This window comes from Calonectris borealis, chromosome 1 (assembly GCF_964195595.1).
Source record: "Calonectris borealis chromosome 1, bCalBor7.hap1.2, whole genome shotgun sequence".
In the NCBI taxonomy this organism is placed as follows: domain Eukaryota; kingdom Metazoa; phylum Chordata; class Aves; order Procellariiformes; family Procellariidae; genus Calonectris; species Calonectris borealis.
This window is the reverse complement of record NC_134312.1, coordinates 128,044,844-128,063,326: the sequence shown is the minus strand read 5'-3', so window position 1 is coordinate 128,063,326 and position 18,483 is coordinate 128,044,844. Positions and strand designations below refer to the sequence as shown.

Here is an 18,483-nt window from a genome sequence, read left to right as displayed (position 1 = left end):
AGGGTGTGATACGTGGCTTTATCTTAGATGACTGCAATAGGAAGAGCTTAACTCGCTTAACTCTGCCATACAACTTTTTTCTGTTATTAATTAAAGGAAATCCAGATGACCAACTGAGACATAAACATTGCAGGTGTCCAAAGTCAGATAAGACTACTTTCACCATGACTGTATAAATATATGGAGATCTGAACTTTTGTGCCTAAGCTTCCAAAGTTATCAAGAGATACAAGGGAAAAATTTCAAAAACAGCAGGGAAGAGCATTGGCAGAATGTGAGCCCTTTGGGATTAACATTATGGACTGATCTCTTCAGAAGGAGAAAAACTATGTTTTATATAAATCACTTGGAATTTATCCTCCAAACTTATTCAGAAAACTGCAGTTACACCGAGTCTTAAGATTAAATAATTTTTATTAAAATTAAACAATATGGAAAAATTAAATTATTATTAATAAAATTAAACAATAATTAATAACCTATTAAATAATAATAGGGAGGGTTTGTTGATAATATTTTATTAAAGTTATTTGAGATCAAAGTAAAAGATGTAAAACCAGCTTTTCTTTTTTTTTTTTTTCAATTATTGTTATTTCCAAGATCCAACTAAGTTTGAGAGGTTAGGTCATTTATTACATGTAAGAGGTTATATTAGTGTTTTAAGAATATAACTCAACATTACAGTGGAGAATCAAGGATAATATTATTAATATATCATTTCTGAATGTAAAAACGTATTAAAGCAGAATGAAAATGGTTTTAACTTCCCTTATCTCCCATATTTGCCATGATGGTCAGTGTCCATAGAACACGCTGAGAATTCAAATGGAATGACACTTATTTTAAACTATGCCATCATTTATTCACAATTTTTTTTTCTTTTCTTAGGAAACTGTTTTCTGATGGCTGACTTAAACAAAGATGTCTCTTTAGAAAAGCTATGTGAATAAGCTTCAGGCAAAAGAGAATCAATAAGAAGTGTCAGCTTCAACAAAAAAATACTGAAAAAAATTGTTGCTTGACACACTTGCCTATGCACATGCACACACACGCACAGTCTGACAAAGAGCTTAGAAACTATAGATTAAAAACTTTTATTCAAGAAAAACAGAAATTTAGAAATTTCCAACAGTCAGTATCTATCTTACAGTTTTGTACATCCAAAATCCATGAAATATTTCACCCTATTTTAAGAAACTTAATGTTAAGTCATTAAAATTTTATATGACTTTTTTCCCCCTCACTGTAATTTCCAGAGAATAAAAATATTCAAATGACTTCAAGTGTTCCACATTTGAAATATCTATTTACAAGGAAAGAAAGCTGCTTCCTTAATGTTTTAAGTAAAAGCATTTGGTTCGAGGGAAAACAAAGGAAGAAAAACTGTAAGATTTGTAAAATTCCTTTTAAATAACATCATCTTGTTTACAGTGTAAAATGGAAGAAGCCTGGTTTGGTCAGCAGTGAAAATTCTAGTAGTGAGGAGGGGCATAAGGATATGAGCTGAATTAAATTTCATTTCACAGCAAAAGAATCACCTGACTTCATGGTATAAGCAAGAAATTTTTATGGATGAAGATTTTTCAGGAGGGAAAGAGTTTTGCTGTTGAAATGCTGACTATTATAAAATAAAACCAGAAGCATACAATTCAACTATTATTTTACACAACTTGCAAACTAGCAAAAGTTTTGCTAGCGCTTTACCTGCCTTCCATCTTATTGGTGTTTATTTCATTTCCTTAACATGGCATCCTTGCAAGAGGAGAATTGCTATACTAGATGAATAAACACTTTATAGGCTCTACAGACCTGTCTCCGAAATAGTAGATTAAAAACCAGAGCAAAGTATCAAAGACAACACTCTTGACCAGACTTCACTATGAAGCTGCCACATTCCACAGTTGGGCTGCACAAAACATGTCACATCTTAAGGAGACCTGAAAAATACGATAGCTGCCAAGCATGTGACACAGTCTTTCCTGGATGGCAAAAGCCAGGCAAGAAGACACCACTACAAAGATGTTATTGAAAAAGAAAAGTGTTTCCATTCAATTTACAAGAACCAAACACTTTTCGAAAGTGTCTCCAACTATTGTCCTAAATCCATCCTTTCTTTTGTAGTTAAAAAAAACTAAGAAAGCAGTAACTTCAACAATATATGGAGTGAAAATCTTGGACAAGAAAAACCTTATGAAACAGTATTATGCATTGATACTTCCAAATAATATTGAATAAGTAGCTCACACTTTCAAGGTTTTTTCTTTACAGCACAGTTTAAAGATGTTCTCTGTTCATTTCTAAAATATGAAGCATTATTTCTTTGTTTATCTTCAAGTTTAATGGTTTTTGTAGAATTTATTTAAGCGTGTAGCAGTGATAATAATGAATGGGATAATTAAAACTCTCCACCTACAATTAAGTGCTAGATATTTTATTTCCTGAGTCAATTCAATGCATTTAGATAAGAAAAAAGCACTAAGTTCTTCTTGAAATATTGGTTGTGAATTATAAATTTTCTTAATACTTTTTCAGGAAATGGATTTGCAGTGATTCTAGCTGAAAAAAATTATATATACAGAAAAGCAAGTGCAGAATGTATTACTAAGTATTATGAAGTCCAATAATAAATCATGCATTCAGTCATAATAAATATACGAAGTTAATTTAAAGGAGATTAGTAAAACCAATACAGGTTTAAATGGAGGATGCTTTTTTCATAGCTCAGCTGAAATACCCATAGATTGCTATTATCTCAGGCATTTCAGATGGATTGTAACTAGAATTTTAGGTAAGCAATAAATTTAAATCTACCCTCACACAGAACAATTTTTTGTCAGCTAGTGTTCAAGAACCAGATAGTAAGGAGTTGCACGCTCTAAGGCTACAGCCATATGGGTATATAAGGTTTAGTCATCTCTTTTGAGAAACCGAAAGACACTACGGAGACAAGGAAGAGTACACTCTTAAGCGCTTATTAGGAAGTGTGTATTGATAGAAAAAGAAAGGAGAACCCTACTGTACCAGCCAAGGGTCAGGAGCAAAGATGGGCACAGCTGTGGAAAATAACCTTAGTTCACAAGTCAAGAAATGGAGCTTGGGAGATTACATTTTTCCCCTGTTTCCACCATGCTGTGAATCTTGACTGGAAAGCCAGCTGCCCACAAGGGGACACATTAACATTGTCATTAACTATCTTTCACACACTTGGGGGGCGGGATTCTCATTCATGTACACAGTACTTCACAAAAAACTAACTCAGCAATCTATATTTCACAATTCTATTGCAAGCGGAACTGAATTAACCGGTACTCCACAGCCCAAAGAAATCCAGAAGTAAAATTTTCACAACCAAACATGTGACTTTGAGTACAGATTTCCAAGGCTTGGGAGAGGTCCTTATGCAGAATTAGATCACAGAGAAGCATAAAGAGACTAAATAAAACTGGCCTGGTGGAAAGTCCAAGAGGTTAAAAATATTTCAGAAAGTAATAATTGACAAATATCAAACCATTTGTTACTTTCCACTACCACCACACATCTAAGAGTTTGAAGGAAGCGCACAGAACAGAAGTTAAGATATTTCACAACAGAATACATTGTCCCTCAGGAGCTGCAACCTCATTGTGACGGAAGTTAATGCAGCATGGACAGCCAGCCACCACCTCCTGGGATCAGTACCAGTGGGGTCAGCAGCTCTTTCTAGCTGGAGAAAAACAGAGATGCTGTGCTTTTCCTCCTTTATTCACGGTGTATCTCCCCCTGATTTAACCTATTTAGACAAAATCTTTTTTTTTTCCCCTGTATAAATTAAATAGGTTTAGGTTTTTGCAATAGACAAATTAAGCAGTAAAGATTTACATCTCTCTATATTGCCAGAGGAAAGACTTGCACTGGTATGAGTGGACTTTGGAAACCAACATACACTGTGTCCTATTTTCCATGTGGCAAAAACATTCTTGCCAATATTTCTAGGTGCTTTCAGAAGCCAACGTTGCAACTTTTAAACATAACGTTGTCTTCAAGAACAGCTCCTTTTTATGATTTCACATGCTGTAAATGCAGACAAGAACATACCTGTTTCAAAATTAAATCTGTGAGGTTATTGTAAAAAAAAAAACCAAACTATAAAAACTATAACAAAATGTTGATTGATAAGATCATTTATTTAATTGTATTTATTTATTTATTTATTTTAATTGCAATTTATTATAAAGAATAATTATTAGATCAACTAGGTAGCTGAATTTAACCCACTTTAATGTTTGACCACAGCCTTTTGGCCAACGGCTGCTGATTTTTCATGAAGGTAACATTGATTTGCTCTGAGGAGAGAAGAACAGGAAAGCCTACTAGATGGAGATTCTTACCAGTTAATTAATCAGCTAGATTTATTGTCTGGTGAATTGAGTTATAATACCAAAAAGTCAAAGAAAAGGACCAATGAAGGTAAGATTTCATGATCCAAAATATGAAAATCACACCTAATCATAGACTCAAAATTCAGGGTGATCTACAGGAAAGATAATAATTGTGATTCTTTTAGAAACAGGCACTCAATGCTATTAAATAGCATAAACTGTTTAGTCAAAAAATCTACTGCAGAATTGTTGATACTGTAAAGCCATAAGCAAAGCTCATGCAATCATTGCTATGTAATGTAATTTTTATGTTTCAAAAGTGCTTCAAAGCCAGAAAATATTGCATCAGAGGCCTCTATCAAAACGGGTCTATAAATAGTTGGTGTTGTAGATGATAAAGGCAGTAGGAACGTGACAGTGACTCCCAACATGTTTTGTATAGTTGAATAGGCATCAGTAAAAAACACCTGACAACTGCTCTACTGAATGTCCAATAACAACTTTCACTCTAAAATTGACTCATCATCTTACCAAGAGAAAGTATATCTTCAACACACAAAAGTACTGTTATGCAGCCAGAAATTCTGGACCTTCCTGATGCATACCGACTTACCCATTTTGGTTGTACAGGACACGCAGAGAAGGACCAACCTTACAGCATCACATTTATTACAGTGCTCTTCACTGAGAAGTGTATATGTACTTGAGAGGTCAAATGCTCTTCTTAAGCCAAAATAGATTTTATCTAAAACCAGCTAATCAAAACATTTATTTTTGTGAAACTGAAGCAGATGCTAATCTATGCTGAGATCTGTAACTATAAAAATGAAGAAAAACTAGCTCCCTGTAATCTTAAAAGCAGAAGCACAACTTCAAATCTTTCTGAGGCAGCATCCCCCTCCGCCCCGATGACATGGAAGTCCGGGAATCAGTCATCCAGCGCTACGCCATAAACTGCACAATAAAACCTCTGTTCCTCAACCTGACCAGACTCCCCAGAACCTAAGCTCTCAGCCACAGATTTACCTTTTTGGTTTCCTATCACTTCTACTCATTTGTAAAGCGCATAGCTCAGTGGAGGCATTATGTGATGGTACCCTAAGGATAAACCTGAGAAAGATGCAACTTTAAATCTGTTAATTCTAGCACAGAAAAGGCAGAGCATTCAACTCAATTCACCTGAGAGCACACATGAGTATTTTGAATGAGAAATCAAAAAGATTTCTTGTCTCCTAGCAGATATAGCAATTGGCTATTTTCATATTAAGTACACTGTCAGTTTTATCATCCTTATGAATTCAACTGCAACCCTTAAAACATTTAAAACTTTTCCTAGTCACGAAGGAAAGATTTTTACTTTGATGACTAATTTAAACGTTGATCAGTAGCATTGAGTTTCATTATCTGAGCAATGTGGGATGTTTTCAACCTAAGCCTTTGCAGGAATTCTTTTAGAGATGTTTACTTTATATATATGTGCACAGAAGGGTTTCAGAATTCAGTCAAAAAAATAATGTTCCATAAAGATCTACTTCCTTATCCTAGTCAGGAACAGTATGTAGTGTAGTAATTAAAAGGCCCATTGCAATTAACAGGAGCTGCAGGTGCACTTCGTAATTTATTTTACAATTTGTTCTTGGCCTGCTAGAACATTACTTCTATTATAAATAACATCCTGCATGACATGTATCATATTATGCAAGTTACTAAAATAAAGCACTCTCTATATTAGCTGAACCAGTTAATCAAATAAAAAGTTTTAACTCAATGACTGATTGCACCTTTTGAACAAGCTTATTTCTATCACCGTAATTACATTTGGAACAACAGATACGTGTAATTCATGGCGGCAATGGCAAATTAACAGTAAATTGTTATTAAGGGAGTATGGGCTTCCAAATCCGAGCCTAAACAAACTGGAAACTGGAAAACTACTGCCTTATCCTTTTAAACCAGCCTGAGTTTCCTAAGAGCTTTTGAACTGCTTCTCTGTTGGCAAAGTATTTATTTCATTAGCCCTGAAATGTAACCCATCTTGTTTGATGGAAAATTCTCAAACTATCGCACAGAAGTACAGAATTTCATATGTGACTTTTGGTCTTCTACATGACTGCTGTTCTCAGGCACATTACTTTGTGTTTTCCGTATTAAAACACGGCAGCTTTCTGTTTGTATATCTAAATTCATCAGGCCCCTTGGTCAACTATTCTGACTGCACAGCTGTTTATATGAATTTTATATACATTATACTTCTGGAAGCGAATGTATTAATATGCAGTATTTAATATCAAGTAGTAAATTAAATTAATTAAAAGAATTATTTTTCCTAGTAACATTTTGTACATTAATATTTCCTAACAGTATTAAACTGAATCAATAACAAATTTTATGGATAGATTTTTTTTTTTTAACTATCATTAATCCTTAGTTGTAATGGTTAACTATTACATAAATATTCATGGCCCATTTCAAGTAAGCTTATATTTTCGTTTACAGTTTCTAGAAACCATATGAAATGCATATTGCAGCTCATGTATTTTCTCCATAGTCAACAACGTGATACCAATACCATAGCAACCCGTAAATAGTTTGTGAAACACATCAGATGTTTACAGCTTGTAACTGCACACAAGTGATGTTGGACTTATTTGGGAGGTATCAGCTAGAGATAGAAAATATGGAATCACAGGAGTAGGACAGATCTGCACTTGTGACTCATATTGCCACTTGCACTTCCAATAATGTTTTGGTGCCTTTTTATTTTTTTAACTTTCAGCTGTTGGTTTTGTATTTATGGTATTTCTAAGATTAGGAATCAGTGCATTCAGTAGCTGTTACTGAGAATTTAAGAAGCCACCAAAATAGTAACTTGACAATTTAGAGAAAATATTTACTAAGAGAGAATGAATTTTCATTCTTTCAGTAAAGAATGTGCAAATATGGTTCATTTCGGTAAGGAACTTTAAATAAAATAATTGAAATCAAAAATATCACAGAAACTTTAGAAAAGACAGATGTAAATACTAAACAGTAAGAAGTTTAGCTACACCACTTGTAAACCCAATGCAAATTTATAGCAGAGTGATTCTTTTCTGGTGATTTACTGTTAGAAATCTGAACAGTCAACAAAAGAAAATTCAGAAAATTCAATATGTAACTAATTTCATGTTGGAAAGAAAAAATATATTTATTGACTTAACTGTCATGAAATCTCTTCATCCTAAACCAGCTTTTAAATTGCAATGAGAAGCTAATCACAGCCTTCAATATACTGAGTGTTCAGGTGAAGGAAACCAATCACTGGTAGCTAGTGTGTTACGGCAAAAAAAGAATAATGAAGATAAGGTATGAAAAATAGTTAAAAGTATGTTTATAACAATTATTTTTTATTTAGAACAGAAAGCTTGTGGTTTTATATTCAGAAAAGTATTGGAAAGTATTCTGGTAAACAGTCTTTGTTCTGTCATTTTTTCCATAATTACTTCAAACTCGCTTGAGTAGAGATCTGAACAGACAGTCTGCAGGTTCAAGCTCATTAAAAGTGCAAATGTATTTGCAGCTAAAATAATGAAAAATTCTCTTCCATTCAGCAGAACCCCATTTTAACAAATGTCAGATTGTGATGAATAAAAAAACCCAAACTGATTACTTCTGAAACAGCGAAGGAATCTAATTCCTGGGCATCTTTTTTCAAAAATTACACAAGAAAAAGATGGAAAATACAAAAACGAGCCAGCACCACTGTTACAAGCCTCTTGACAACCTCATTTATGATCCTTCACCTTACCACGCTCCTACATGAGATGTTGCTTCTCCTCCTGATATATATCCCCTTGACGAGCTCTGCCTGGTCCATGGGTTCCTGCAGCGGGAGCGAAGGCGGAGCACCACACTGCCACCGCAGCCCTGGGGCTTGCCACCACCCAGGCACTTGGGTGCACACAACTGCCCTGATGGCAAGCCGCTGCCTCCTTAATTCATCCCAGCGGCTTGACTCAGCACAGACACGCACAGCAAATATGGCCTGATGCATCTCAGGGGACAAAAAGGCAAAGAGATCTTCTGATGGTGCAGTTTAGAAGATTTTGTATTCAAAATGATTGCCGGAGTATGAAGAGGAAGAAGCAGACAGCCTTTTTCCCCCTCTTTTGTCTGGGGTTAGGAGCATCTATTCAAGGGGCCGTTGCAACTTCCCCCAGTCTCCAAAGTCTCCCTTTCAGTTTGAGTAACACTGTTCCAGAATACAAACCCAAACTTCTCCAAAACATGCTGTTTGCAGCAAAATGCTAACAAAAACTCAATTGAATTCCCAATTTGCTAACCATCGGTGTATCAGACTTTCAATCAAGTCTCACTTTATTCAACTGTCTGGTCTATTCCAAAGTTTGCAGTAAGATAAAATGACTAGCTGTGCTAAAATTACATTCTCACCTAATTCTTAGCTGGATGGATTAAACTGCAAGATACAGAAACATTAAACACAATTCAAATTTCTACAGCTTTGAAACTCTTTGATAAAGGCAAATGAAAGATAACATCCTACACAAACCTAGCTCAAGCATAACCTCTTGATCTTCAGTACCAAAGAAAGGAGATTCAAAGCCAATTTTAAATCTGTGCTTTGCCTGGCATCAGCATTTGACCTTTCAAAACTTAAAAAACAGCTTCTTCTTACTGAAGAGCTGTACAGGTTCCTCAAATTGTTTTGAGATTTTGTTTGTTTTCTTGTCTGTTATTAATTAAGTTGTTCTTTTATGGCCCAAATAATTCTCATTCATTAAATCTGTCAGACTACCACTACGATTAATATTAGTGTCTAGTGAACCCATGATCAGTTTCAGTTATTTATAGAATTTCATGGGTTTGATCTGTTTTACAGTTCTTATTATGCAGGGCGTTTAATATTTATTCCGAATTATTTATAAAAACTGGATTAACATGTTGAAAACTCTCAGAATTATATCATGTATCAACCTTCTGTTTTCAAGTCAACCAACCACAAGGTTCATGATGGTTACAGGAAATATTTTGAATTTACAGTGTTCTTTATCAATGCAGTGATAATATTACATTCTCATACAGAATAAATAGTAGACCATTTAACAGCGCATCCTCAGGAAAGCTGACAAATTCTGTAGAATTGCCACCCACCCAGAAATATAATCAGTGCATCAGAACATGAAAAATGCCCGAGTGTGTCAGAACATTGCTAACAGGAGATGGTAATTAAGGGGAGCACAAAAGACTGGCCACTTTCTTTAGTCCGTTCACCTCATACTTGCCTAGAATCCACTGTCATTAGATTAAGGATTTTTATAGGGCTGAGTCATAATATTTTCCTCCACAACCTTCTGTGGCCAGCAAACCTCAGACATTCAGAAAACATAATGTAAAAAAGTAATTTTTAAATTTATTTTACTATCTCTTACAGTTTCAACAAGTACCCTTTACTTCTGGTATTGAGGAATTAGGTGAGGAATGTGTTGTTCCACATGCAGTTTACCCATCACTTCAATTTTGTAAACCTCAGTCACATCCCTCCTGAGACTTCTCTCCAGATTGAAGATCCCCAGCTTCTTAGTCTCTCCTCACAACGCAGCCACTCCAAACCCTGGCTCATTTTAGCTGCCTTCCTCCATCTATGTGTTCTGTAAATCCATCATACCCTTTGACATGCAGAGAGCAGATCTGCACACAGTACTCAACATGAGCATGCCACAACGTTCGATGGCAGCAAAACAACACTTCTTCTGTTTTGTTCTCAATGCCATTACTGATGCTGTCTAAAATTTTACGGCTTTTTTGGCTGCCTCTCCAGAGCCTGCAAACGCTGTCAGTGATAATGCCAGGATCACTTTCTTGCCATTTGCAAGCTCAGCATCTTGTAAGCATAGTATAGACTGTTTCTCTAAAATATTCATTACCTTACAGTTGTTTATGATGAAGATCATCTGCCACTTGTTGCCCATCTGCTCAGTTTTGGAGTTTCCCACTACCTGAGAGAGCTTAAGGTCATGGGCATCCTTGGAAATGTCACCATACACCTGCTGTCTCCAATTAAATTCTCACATTCATGCACCTTACAAAAATATCTATGTTGGCTTCTGTTACTTCTGTAACCTTTCCCCCTCTCCCTCCTTCTAACTGATGACTATGTTTGAATTTGGCTTGAGAAATATGCCCAAAATGGAGTGTCTATGCCCCATCTGTAACCTGTGCAGGATTATCAAAATCAATTTCTTCCATCTTGGTAAGCAATAACAAAATAGACTTTACAGTATATAAAATCTCCTTGCCATTTAAATAATGTTTAGCAACATTACACTTGAATTTTAAATCACTGTGAGATTTCATTTCTTATTGAATCATAGAATCATAGAGTCATAAAGTTTGGAAAAGACCTCTAAGACCATCCAGTCCAACCGTCAACTCAACACCACCATGCCCACTAAACCATGTCCCTAAGTGCCTCATCTACACGTCTTTTAAATACTTCCAGGGATGGGGACTCCACCACTTCCCTGGGCAGCCTGTTCCAAGGCCTGACCACTCTTTCAGTAAAGAAATTTTTTCCTAATGTCCAATCTAAGCCTCCCTTGGCGCAACTTGAGGCCATTTCCTCTCGTCCTATCGCTTGTTCCTTGGGAGAAGAGACCAACCCCCACGTCGCTACAACCTCCTTTCAGGTAGTTGTAGAGCGCGATGAGGTCTCCCCTCAGCCTCCTCTTCTCCAGGTTAAACAGTCCCAGTTCCCTCAGACGCTCCTCATAAGGCTTGTGCTCCAGACCCTTCACCAGCTTCGTTGCCCTTCTCTGGACACGCTCCAGCACCTCCATGTCCTTCTTGTAGTGAGGGGCCCAAAACTGAACACAGTATTCCAGGTGCGGCCTCACCAGTGCCGAGTACAGGGGCACGATCACTTCCCTACTCCTGCTGGCCACACTATTTCTGATACAGGCCAGGATGCCGTTGGCCTTCTTGGCCACCTGAGCACACTGCTGGCTCATGTTCAGCCGGCTGTCAACCTAGCACCCCCAGGTCCTTTTCCTGTGGGCAGCTTTCCAGCCACTCTTCCCCAAGGCTGTAGCGTTGCATGGGGTTGTTGTGACCCAAGTGCAGGACCCGGCACTTGAATCCATTCAATTGTTAATTTCTTCCCACTTCCTTTATCTTGAGATCTGCTGAGCCAAAAAATTTTATAGAAACCAAAATTTCAACTGATCACTACTCTTCTGTTTGAGCTACTGAGAATCACCTTTGAAAGCAGAGCACAATGTATTGATTACAAAGAATAAAACACAAAATCCATTAAAAAATTTAGAATCAGTTTTCTTTTCTGATTTGTAGAAGATTCTAAATGTTAATATTTATTTTCTTTTTCTTTGAAATTATTAAATGAAAATGTATTTTACCCAGTCTGCTCTCCCTTCAGCTTCACTTTCTTCCATTATGGTTTTAAAATGTGGCTCCATTTTCTCATTCTCAAAATTGACTTAAACAAAAATCTTAGCATCCCTTTCATAATCATAAAATTCTTTTAACCGTGATCATTTTAGTTTTTAGGAAAGACAGAGAAATATTAAAAGAATATTAAAACTTAAGTGATCCATAATACAAGCATACTGGCTTAGAAGTTTGTTTGGAAAATAGTCTATTAAAAGTATTCTGGAAAAGGAGAGTCAAAATATTTTAATTCACCCAGATCTATTATAATTTATATTATACTGAGATAGTTAAATAAATTTGCCATAATACAAACATATGCAATGGACAATGCTGTGACTGTATTAGCTCTTTTGGACCGCAAGTAGGGGTCACTTCCTTCAACTTTTCTTATTTGCCACATGCTTTGTTCTTAATGAAAAATTAAGGCACTTTGGGTGACATGGGTTTCAAGTCCTAAAAAGAGAGAACTGACGGTACCCCAAACCAAATTAGAACACCTTACGAACAACTAAAAGATGCCAAAGCATAAGAGACATGAAAATCCCACGACACCAAGGCTATATGAAGATTGTGCAGCAGATAAGCCTACGGTCTTTTCATGCCGAGGATCATCAGTAATTGAGACCTAGCTACAACACACCACATATTCCTGTCAACTAGGTTTCTTTCCTTTGAAAATCCAGTCTGAGAATGTGAAAAGATGAAGGAAAGAAGAAAAAGCATGCACTGGGAGGCAGCAGTTAGACTGAGGGTAGGATCTGTTTCCAAGATCTGGGAGCAAAAAGCATTCCCTGACTCTGACACAGCCAGGAAAACGGGGCAATGAATAGAACAGCAAACTCCTCCGTCCTGATGCACATGGCTCTCACTACAGTACATCAAAAGCATTTATATCGGTTTAACACAACACTATCTGTATTCCTGCTAGAGCAATGCATTTATTCATGCAGAGTTCACTAACCGAGGTCTCTGCAATCATTGTCCTCGAAATTACACAAACTATCATTCCAGAGGGAAACAAACCAACCGGTCAACAAACCAAACAGACCTAAAGGAGGAATGTGTGTGCAAGTGTTTATTTAAGAACCTCCATCTCGGGAACATAACTGTATTATTCCCATTTAACAGATCCTAGGCTTCCTTAAAATATAGAATTTGCCAAGAAAGTCCACATACTGCTAACAGTAGTTAGCCTTGAGCCAAAACAGCATTCAGATACACATTTCTATTGATAAATGAAAGAAAGCACAATACCAGCCTTTACCAGAACTGGAACATATTTCATATTCTCAGACAAAGCTCAACCACCAATCTCTTTCTTCTGTGTTGCCGAAGCAGCTTACAGGGCTATTAAAATGATGTGTTATTGTTTTGTAAGTGTTAGCACTTACATAACAAGTTAAGGCTTGGAAACACAGATGGGTTTCCACTGTACAAAAGAACAGCTTTTAGTGTGATAAATAAAGGCCAAGGACTCCCTTGTGTAACAAGTAGCATTACCATCAACACCTGGAAATAGAGCAGAAAGAAATATTTAAAGCACGGCTGTAGCTTCTGACAGCTGTAGCTTACTTGTTGCATCTCCTTCTTTTAACATGTTCCAAGTGAAACTTGAATCATGAAACTCAATAATAACCTTTCAGGACACTCCCTTACTACTCCAGAGAACATTTTCACAGCTTTTGCCCCCCACGGCTTGAAACCAAAAAATGGTACATGACACATCAGAAGTAACAAAAAACAGTTGCACTACTAGTTCCTCTAGTGCATCCCTAGCACTCATTAATGTACCTCTATAAAGAATATTCTGGGTTTTAAAAAACATGCATGAAGAAAGCTCTACCAGTGACTGTATTTTAAAGCAGAATGACATATCAGTTTAGGCCTAGCATCTAGGTTAAGAACATATGCTTTTATAAACATCGTATAAACAGCAATAAAAATATTTCTTTTTTTTTCAGTTGGAAATTCTCTTTTTAAAGAAGTCAAACCATTTTTGTATTATCTGTAACTCAAATGTTCTAGCTTCCCGTGACTGCATGAGAAAAACAAATTGATCTGAAAGTTATTATAAACAACATTAAATTAACCAATCCATTCTTTTTATCCAATCTATGAAACGCAGATGTTAAGGCATTAATGATAAGAAGTGAATTAGATTAGGATTAACTGTAACAATTAAGCTAAGATATTATTAGTACTACGGAGATATATTTTAATGACATACTATCAAATAGAAAGGTGATAAATCAACTGTAAATTCTGTAAATCAAGCTCCAGTCTATTCTTCTTTTAATCAATAATGTATGCTTGTTTGGTTTTTTTTAAACGTTAGGAATGGAATTATAAAAATGTGGAGTATGGAAGGGAGTGGTGGTCACTGACAGGAGTAGGTAGAAAAGAAGAATTAAACAAATGATAGTGGATCTGAAATTTAATTACTGCTAATTCGTTATGAATATGAAAACTCCAGAAGTTGAAAGCTTTTTTGAACGTTTAAGCCAGAAGTAAATCTAAAATAATTAAAAATAATTTCACAATATTTTTGCTCTCTTTTAACCTACCTCTTTTTTTTCTCTACCAGCTGTCTGCAGATCTCCTGCCACCGGGTATTCAAACTTTCCAGTTGTTCCTTCAGCACCTTAGCATCTGCTGTTGACGACTGCTCAATAATCTCTTCACCAGTTACGTTTAATGTTTTGACAACAGTTTGCTGTCGTCCAATGCCATCCTGAAGCTCCTGCAAAATACCCAACACATACACGTATTCATAAAAATGTCAAGCATGAAACAAAATGCTTCATCACATACTGGCCAGATGGAAAAAGGTGAAAGTTTTACTCTCCTCTGAATTGCAAATGAAAAATCCAAAGGCTAGTAGACAGAAAGACATCTCATGTTTTTGTAACAAGTACCTTTCAGTGCATCTCTTTTTTCCCCTCCTGAATTCTTGCCTGCTAGAGATCATTACAGTAATATTCTGCAGATCAATTAATAAGTAAAATTTGTGAACAAATTTACTTCTACACCCCCAAAGGTGTATGCCATGTTTATTTAATAGCCTACAAAGCATTGTAAAATTTAAAGTGCACAGTGTTTGGAGTTCCTATTAGCTATCAACACAAGCAAGCGATGCTGAGGAAGCAAAGGCTGTTTGAAGTACTTCTCCTGATTCCATTAAAGAACACATTTGTCTCCAGTTGGAAGAAGCCTGATAATGCATTCCCTCATGGGTTTTTTGGGGGTTTGGTTTTGTTTTTTTTTTTTTTTTGGCATGGTTGGGGGGAACTACATTTCTAAGGAAAAGTATTACTTACATTGTTTCTACTTACACAACAAAATTAAAAACTACCAAAAGATAACCAAGATGGACCATTTTTCAAGTTTTACTAAATGCATCGGGATACATTTCCTACACCTTTTATCATTAAAAAGCTATCATACCTGTAGCCACCTTACCTCATGTTTAAAAACAACACAGTTCTGAATCTGTAGCTTAGATTTTAACACTGTATGCCTGTTTAAGAAAGTTCATATTTATAAAGAAAGAAATAAATCTTTTCATATTTTTAATCATCAGTAGAGCATGAGTATTTTTTTCCTTGAATTCCTCAAAATGTACAAGCAGGGAAGTGTAAAATCATTTTCAACAGTTTACTGCTAAAATAAACAGAAACTGAAATAACTTCAACAATCTGCACTGTAGGATTCATACTTACGATAGGTTTCACAGTCTCAGGAAGTGTGTCTATCCTATCTACATACAAGGGCTTTCAAGTAAAATGCTGAATCTACCTTTTCTGGAAGAAACCAAATATTTTAGCATATCGTAGTCTGGAACAACATTATATGCTTGTTTTCTCTGTCTAAGCGTGTAATATAAATTACAGAGCAAGTGGATGAGAAAACTTGTTCTGCTGGATCCTAGCAAGCTACAATAGTCCAGTCACGTCGCATCAAGCACCCTGCTGGCCCCAAGTGTCCCAGCACACTTTGCTTTGCCTGTGGAACATGTAAGATTTTAAGGTACCATTGTAGCAGAAACGGCAAGATCTTTGAAGACCCAGAAAAGACCCAGAAAAGCCTCTTACTCTGAAGTATCAGATTTTCTTGTCTTTCTATGGTGCACATTAGTACAATAATACCTGGTCCAACCTCTGGCTGTTATTTTCAGGTACATGATTCACTATTAGGAATAAAGAGCAGTAACGGGCAGGTACTTTGCGTAAACGCAAATATTCTCCATTATTGCAAGGCTGAAAAGTTATTGGTCTTTCTAGTACACACCTCAGTTTTGTAATGCCCAGCTTAAAATGAATGTTTTGTACACATTCACTGTATTTCACATTGATTTTAGCACTAGAGCCTTTGCATTATGCAGTAGGAAGCATTACACAGATAAGTCATAACAATAAGATGTACAATCTGAGGAAAAATATATCACAATAAGTGGCTTATTTCCAGTGAGGGGCCTGAAACAATTGCGCTATTGCATGCACCTGTACGAACTTAAGATCCATACCACTTACAGAAAAAATAACTTAGAACAAAGCTTCTACTTATACGCAGCAGGACCGTTCATTTGGAATAGGAGATCAAGGCAAGGACAACAAAGAAGGGAAATTCTACTTCCTGAACTCCAAAGTTTTTAGAATTAAAATTTGTAGAAATTAGAGGTTATCTCTGCACCAGCTTTTCTAAATGACAGAAATAATCACCAGTCAGTATACTATCATAAAGTGAAATGTTAATTAAAAGCCCATTTAAATACTCTGAGCCCTTCTCCTGCATTCACAGCATCTTAAATTAGTTTTTCTCCCTCCCCCAGCATATACCAAAAAAAACCAAAACCAAAACCAAACCAAACACAACAAAACCAACAAAACAAACAAAACCAAACCAACCAAACAAACAAAAAAAACCCAAAAGCAAACCAAACCAAAACCAAAAAAACCACAAAACCCAGCAAATATTATATGATTTCCACACTTATTTCAACTGATACAAAATTAACCAAAGAAATTTTCTAATTTATCCTGTGGCATATTATGCAATAGGTTTTACTTACAAAGTAAAAAAAGAAAATAGCTCAGTGGGGGAGATGGTCTTTGAACTTACGATCCCTAATGCTGAAACGGGAACCTCACACAGGGTGCGTAGGAAAGAGAAGTGTGAACTTCCACCAGAACATGAGAGAAGGCTTCTGGCCATCTGGATTTCAGATCACCATGAAGAACCCAATTTGAGATTTTTTTTTTCCAAGTAGTCTATGTATTTGACACTTTTTACATGATTAAACGGAAACACATATGCTGATGAAGTTTGTCTAGATTTGACAGCCTAAGAAAAAGCAGATTTTTCTTGATACTGGGTACTGCACAAAGCACAGCACTTTTTTTTTTAAAAAAGTATTTTTGTATAAAGTGGACAAAAGTGTTTTAAACTGGTTTGCTGAAAGTCATGTTTCATCCCGGAACTATGAACCACAAAGATGTTTTTCACAACTTACATTCAGTATCTAAAACTTGTCAAACAGCTATAGTTCCCTATTCATTCCCCCTCTATCCTTGCCACACACCTGCATGAGGGCAAGGTGCTGGGAGCCTACAAGAGGTGGCCTCCCATGGCCTTACAGTTTGTGGTGCTACAGAAGGAATATTGACACTGAATCTGCTTCTTGTAGTTTCACTTGACATTTCACCCCTTCATATAGAAATGCCAAAGCGAAAGGGCACGTCGCCCTCTGGATTCCCAGCTTACTCAGGTGGCCATCCAAGATACTTATACTTGCAATTATACAGTTTCTAATCACTTTATGAACAGAGTGAGCAAACAAACTTAATTAAAAATGAGATGTTTATATAATATTACAAATAAAACAACTCAGAAAAGACAAGACCTGATCATATTCATACACACAGAGCTAATCACAATTTTGAGTGGATTGCAGATACTTCTATGTACTTTGTATTTTCAAAATGTTGCATTTTTAGCTACTAAAAAAAGCAGATGATAATATAAATACCCATCACTTCAATTCTTCTTTCTTGTGATTCCCAAGCATAAGTAAGCAAGGAATGACATATCGTTAAAGTAAGGTTTAAATATTCTCTTAGACTAAAAATTGCAAAAACTGTGTATTAAAGGACTTCTACCTCTCATACAGGTGGTTTACACTTTGATAACAACCTCAACTAATTTAGTATAACAACTTAAAACTGCCAAGACATTCATATGATGCTTCTTTGCTTCAACTAATTTTTTTTTATTTTCCAAGGTTTACCTAAAATGAGAAATTATGCACACTCTTTCAGGAAACTTCCAAGTGGAATAGAAGCAAAAAAGAAATATAGGGTAAACACAGGGGAAAATCCTCACCAAAGTCAGTAGGGCTGTTTCTGCAATAGCAGGGGACTCAGCCCATAATCATCTTGAAAACTCTGGCCTAGTTCACTATTGGTTTTCATTTTTGTTCTCACTTGTACTTTCTGGTCCTAGAAGCAGCTGCTTAGTGACAACACAAGAGCAGCTGCTTTATGGTATTTTTTGAACCAAACATAAAAGGGAAAGAAAAAGTGGAAAGACAAATTCCCAAAGGAATTTCTTAAGGTGACACTTTCAGCATTACTTCTGACCCCCCCAAATGTATGCAGAACACTATATCAGTTGTACCTCCAAA

At 36.1% G+C, this 18,483-nt stretch overlaps 1 protein-coding gene across 2 annotated transcripts in view; it reads right to left on the bottom strand.

The window, feature by feature from the left end:
• The window catches only part of DMD (dystrophin), a 1,244,291-nt gene that overhangs the window by 428,477 nt on the left and 797,331 nt on the right, over positions 1-18,483 (bottom strand). For both annotated transcript variants that reach the window (XM_075174519.1, XM_075174510.1), the window contains exon 45: positions 14,369-14,544. In XM_075174519.1, coding sequence (XP_075030620.1) covers positions 14,369-14,544 — 176 coding nt within the window. The remainder of the gene's footprint in view (positions 1-14,368; positions 14,545-18,483) is intronic.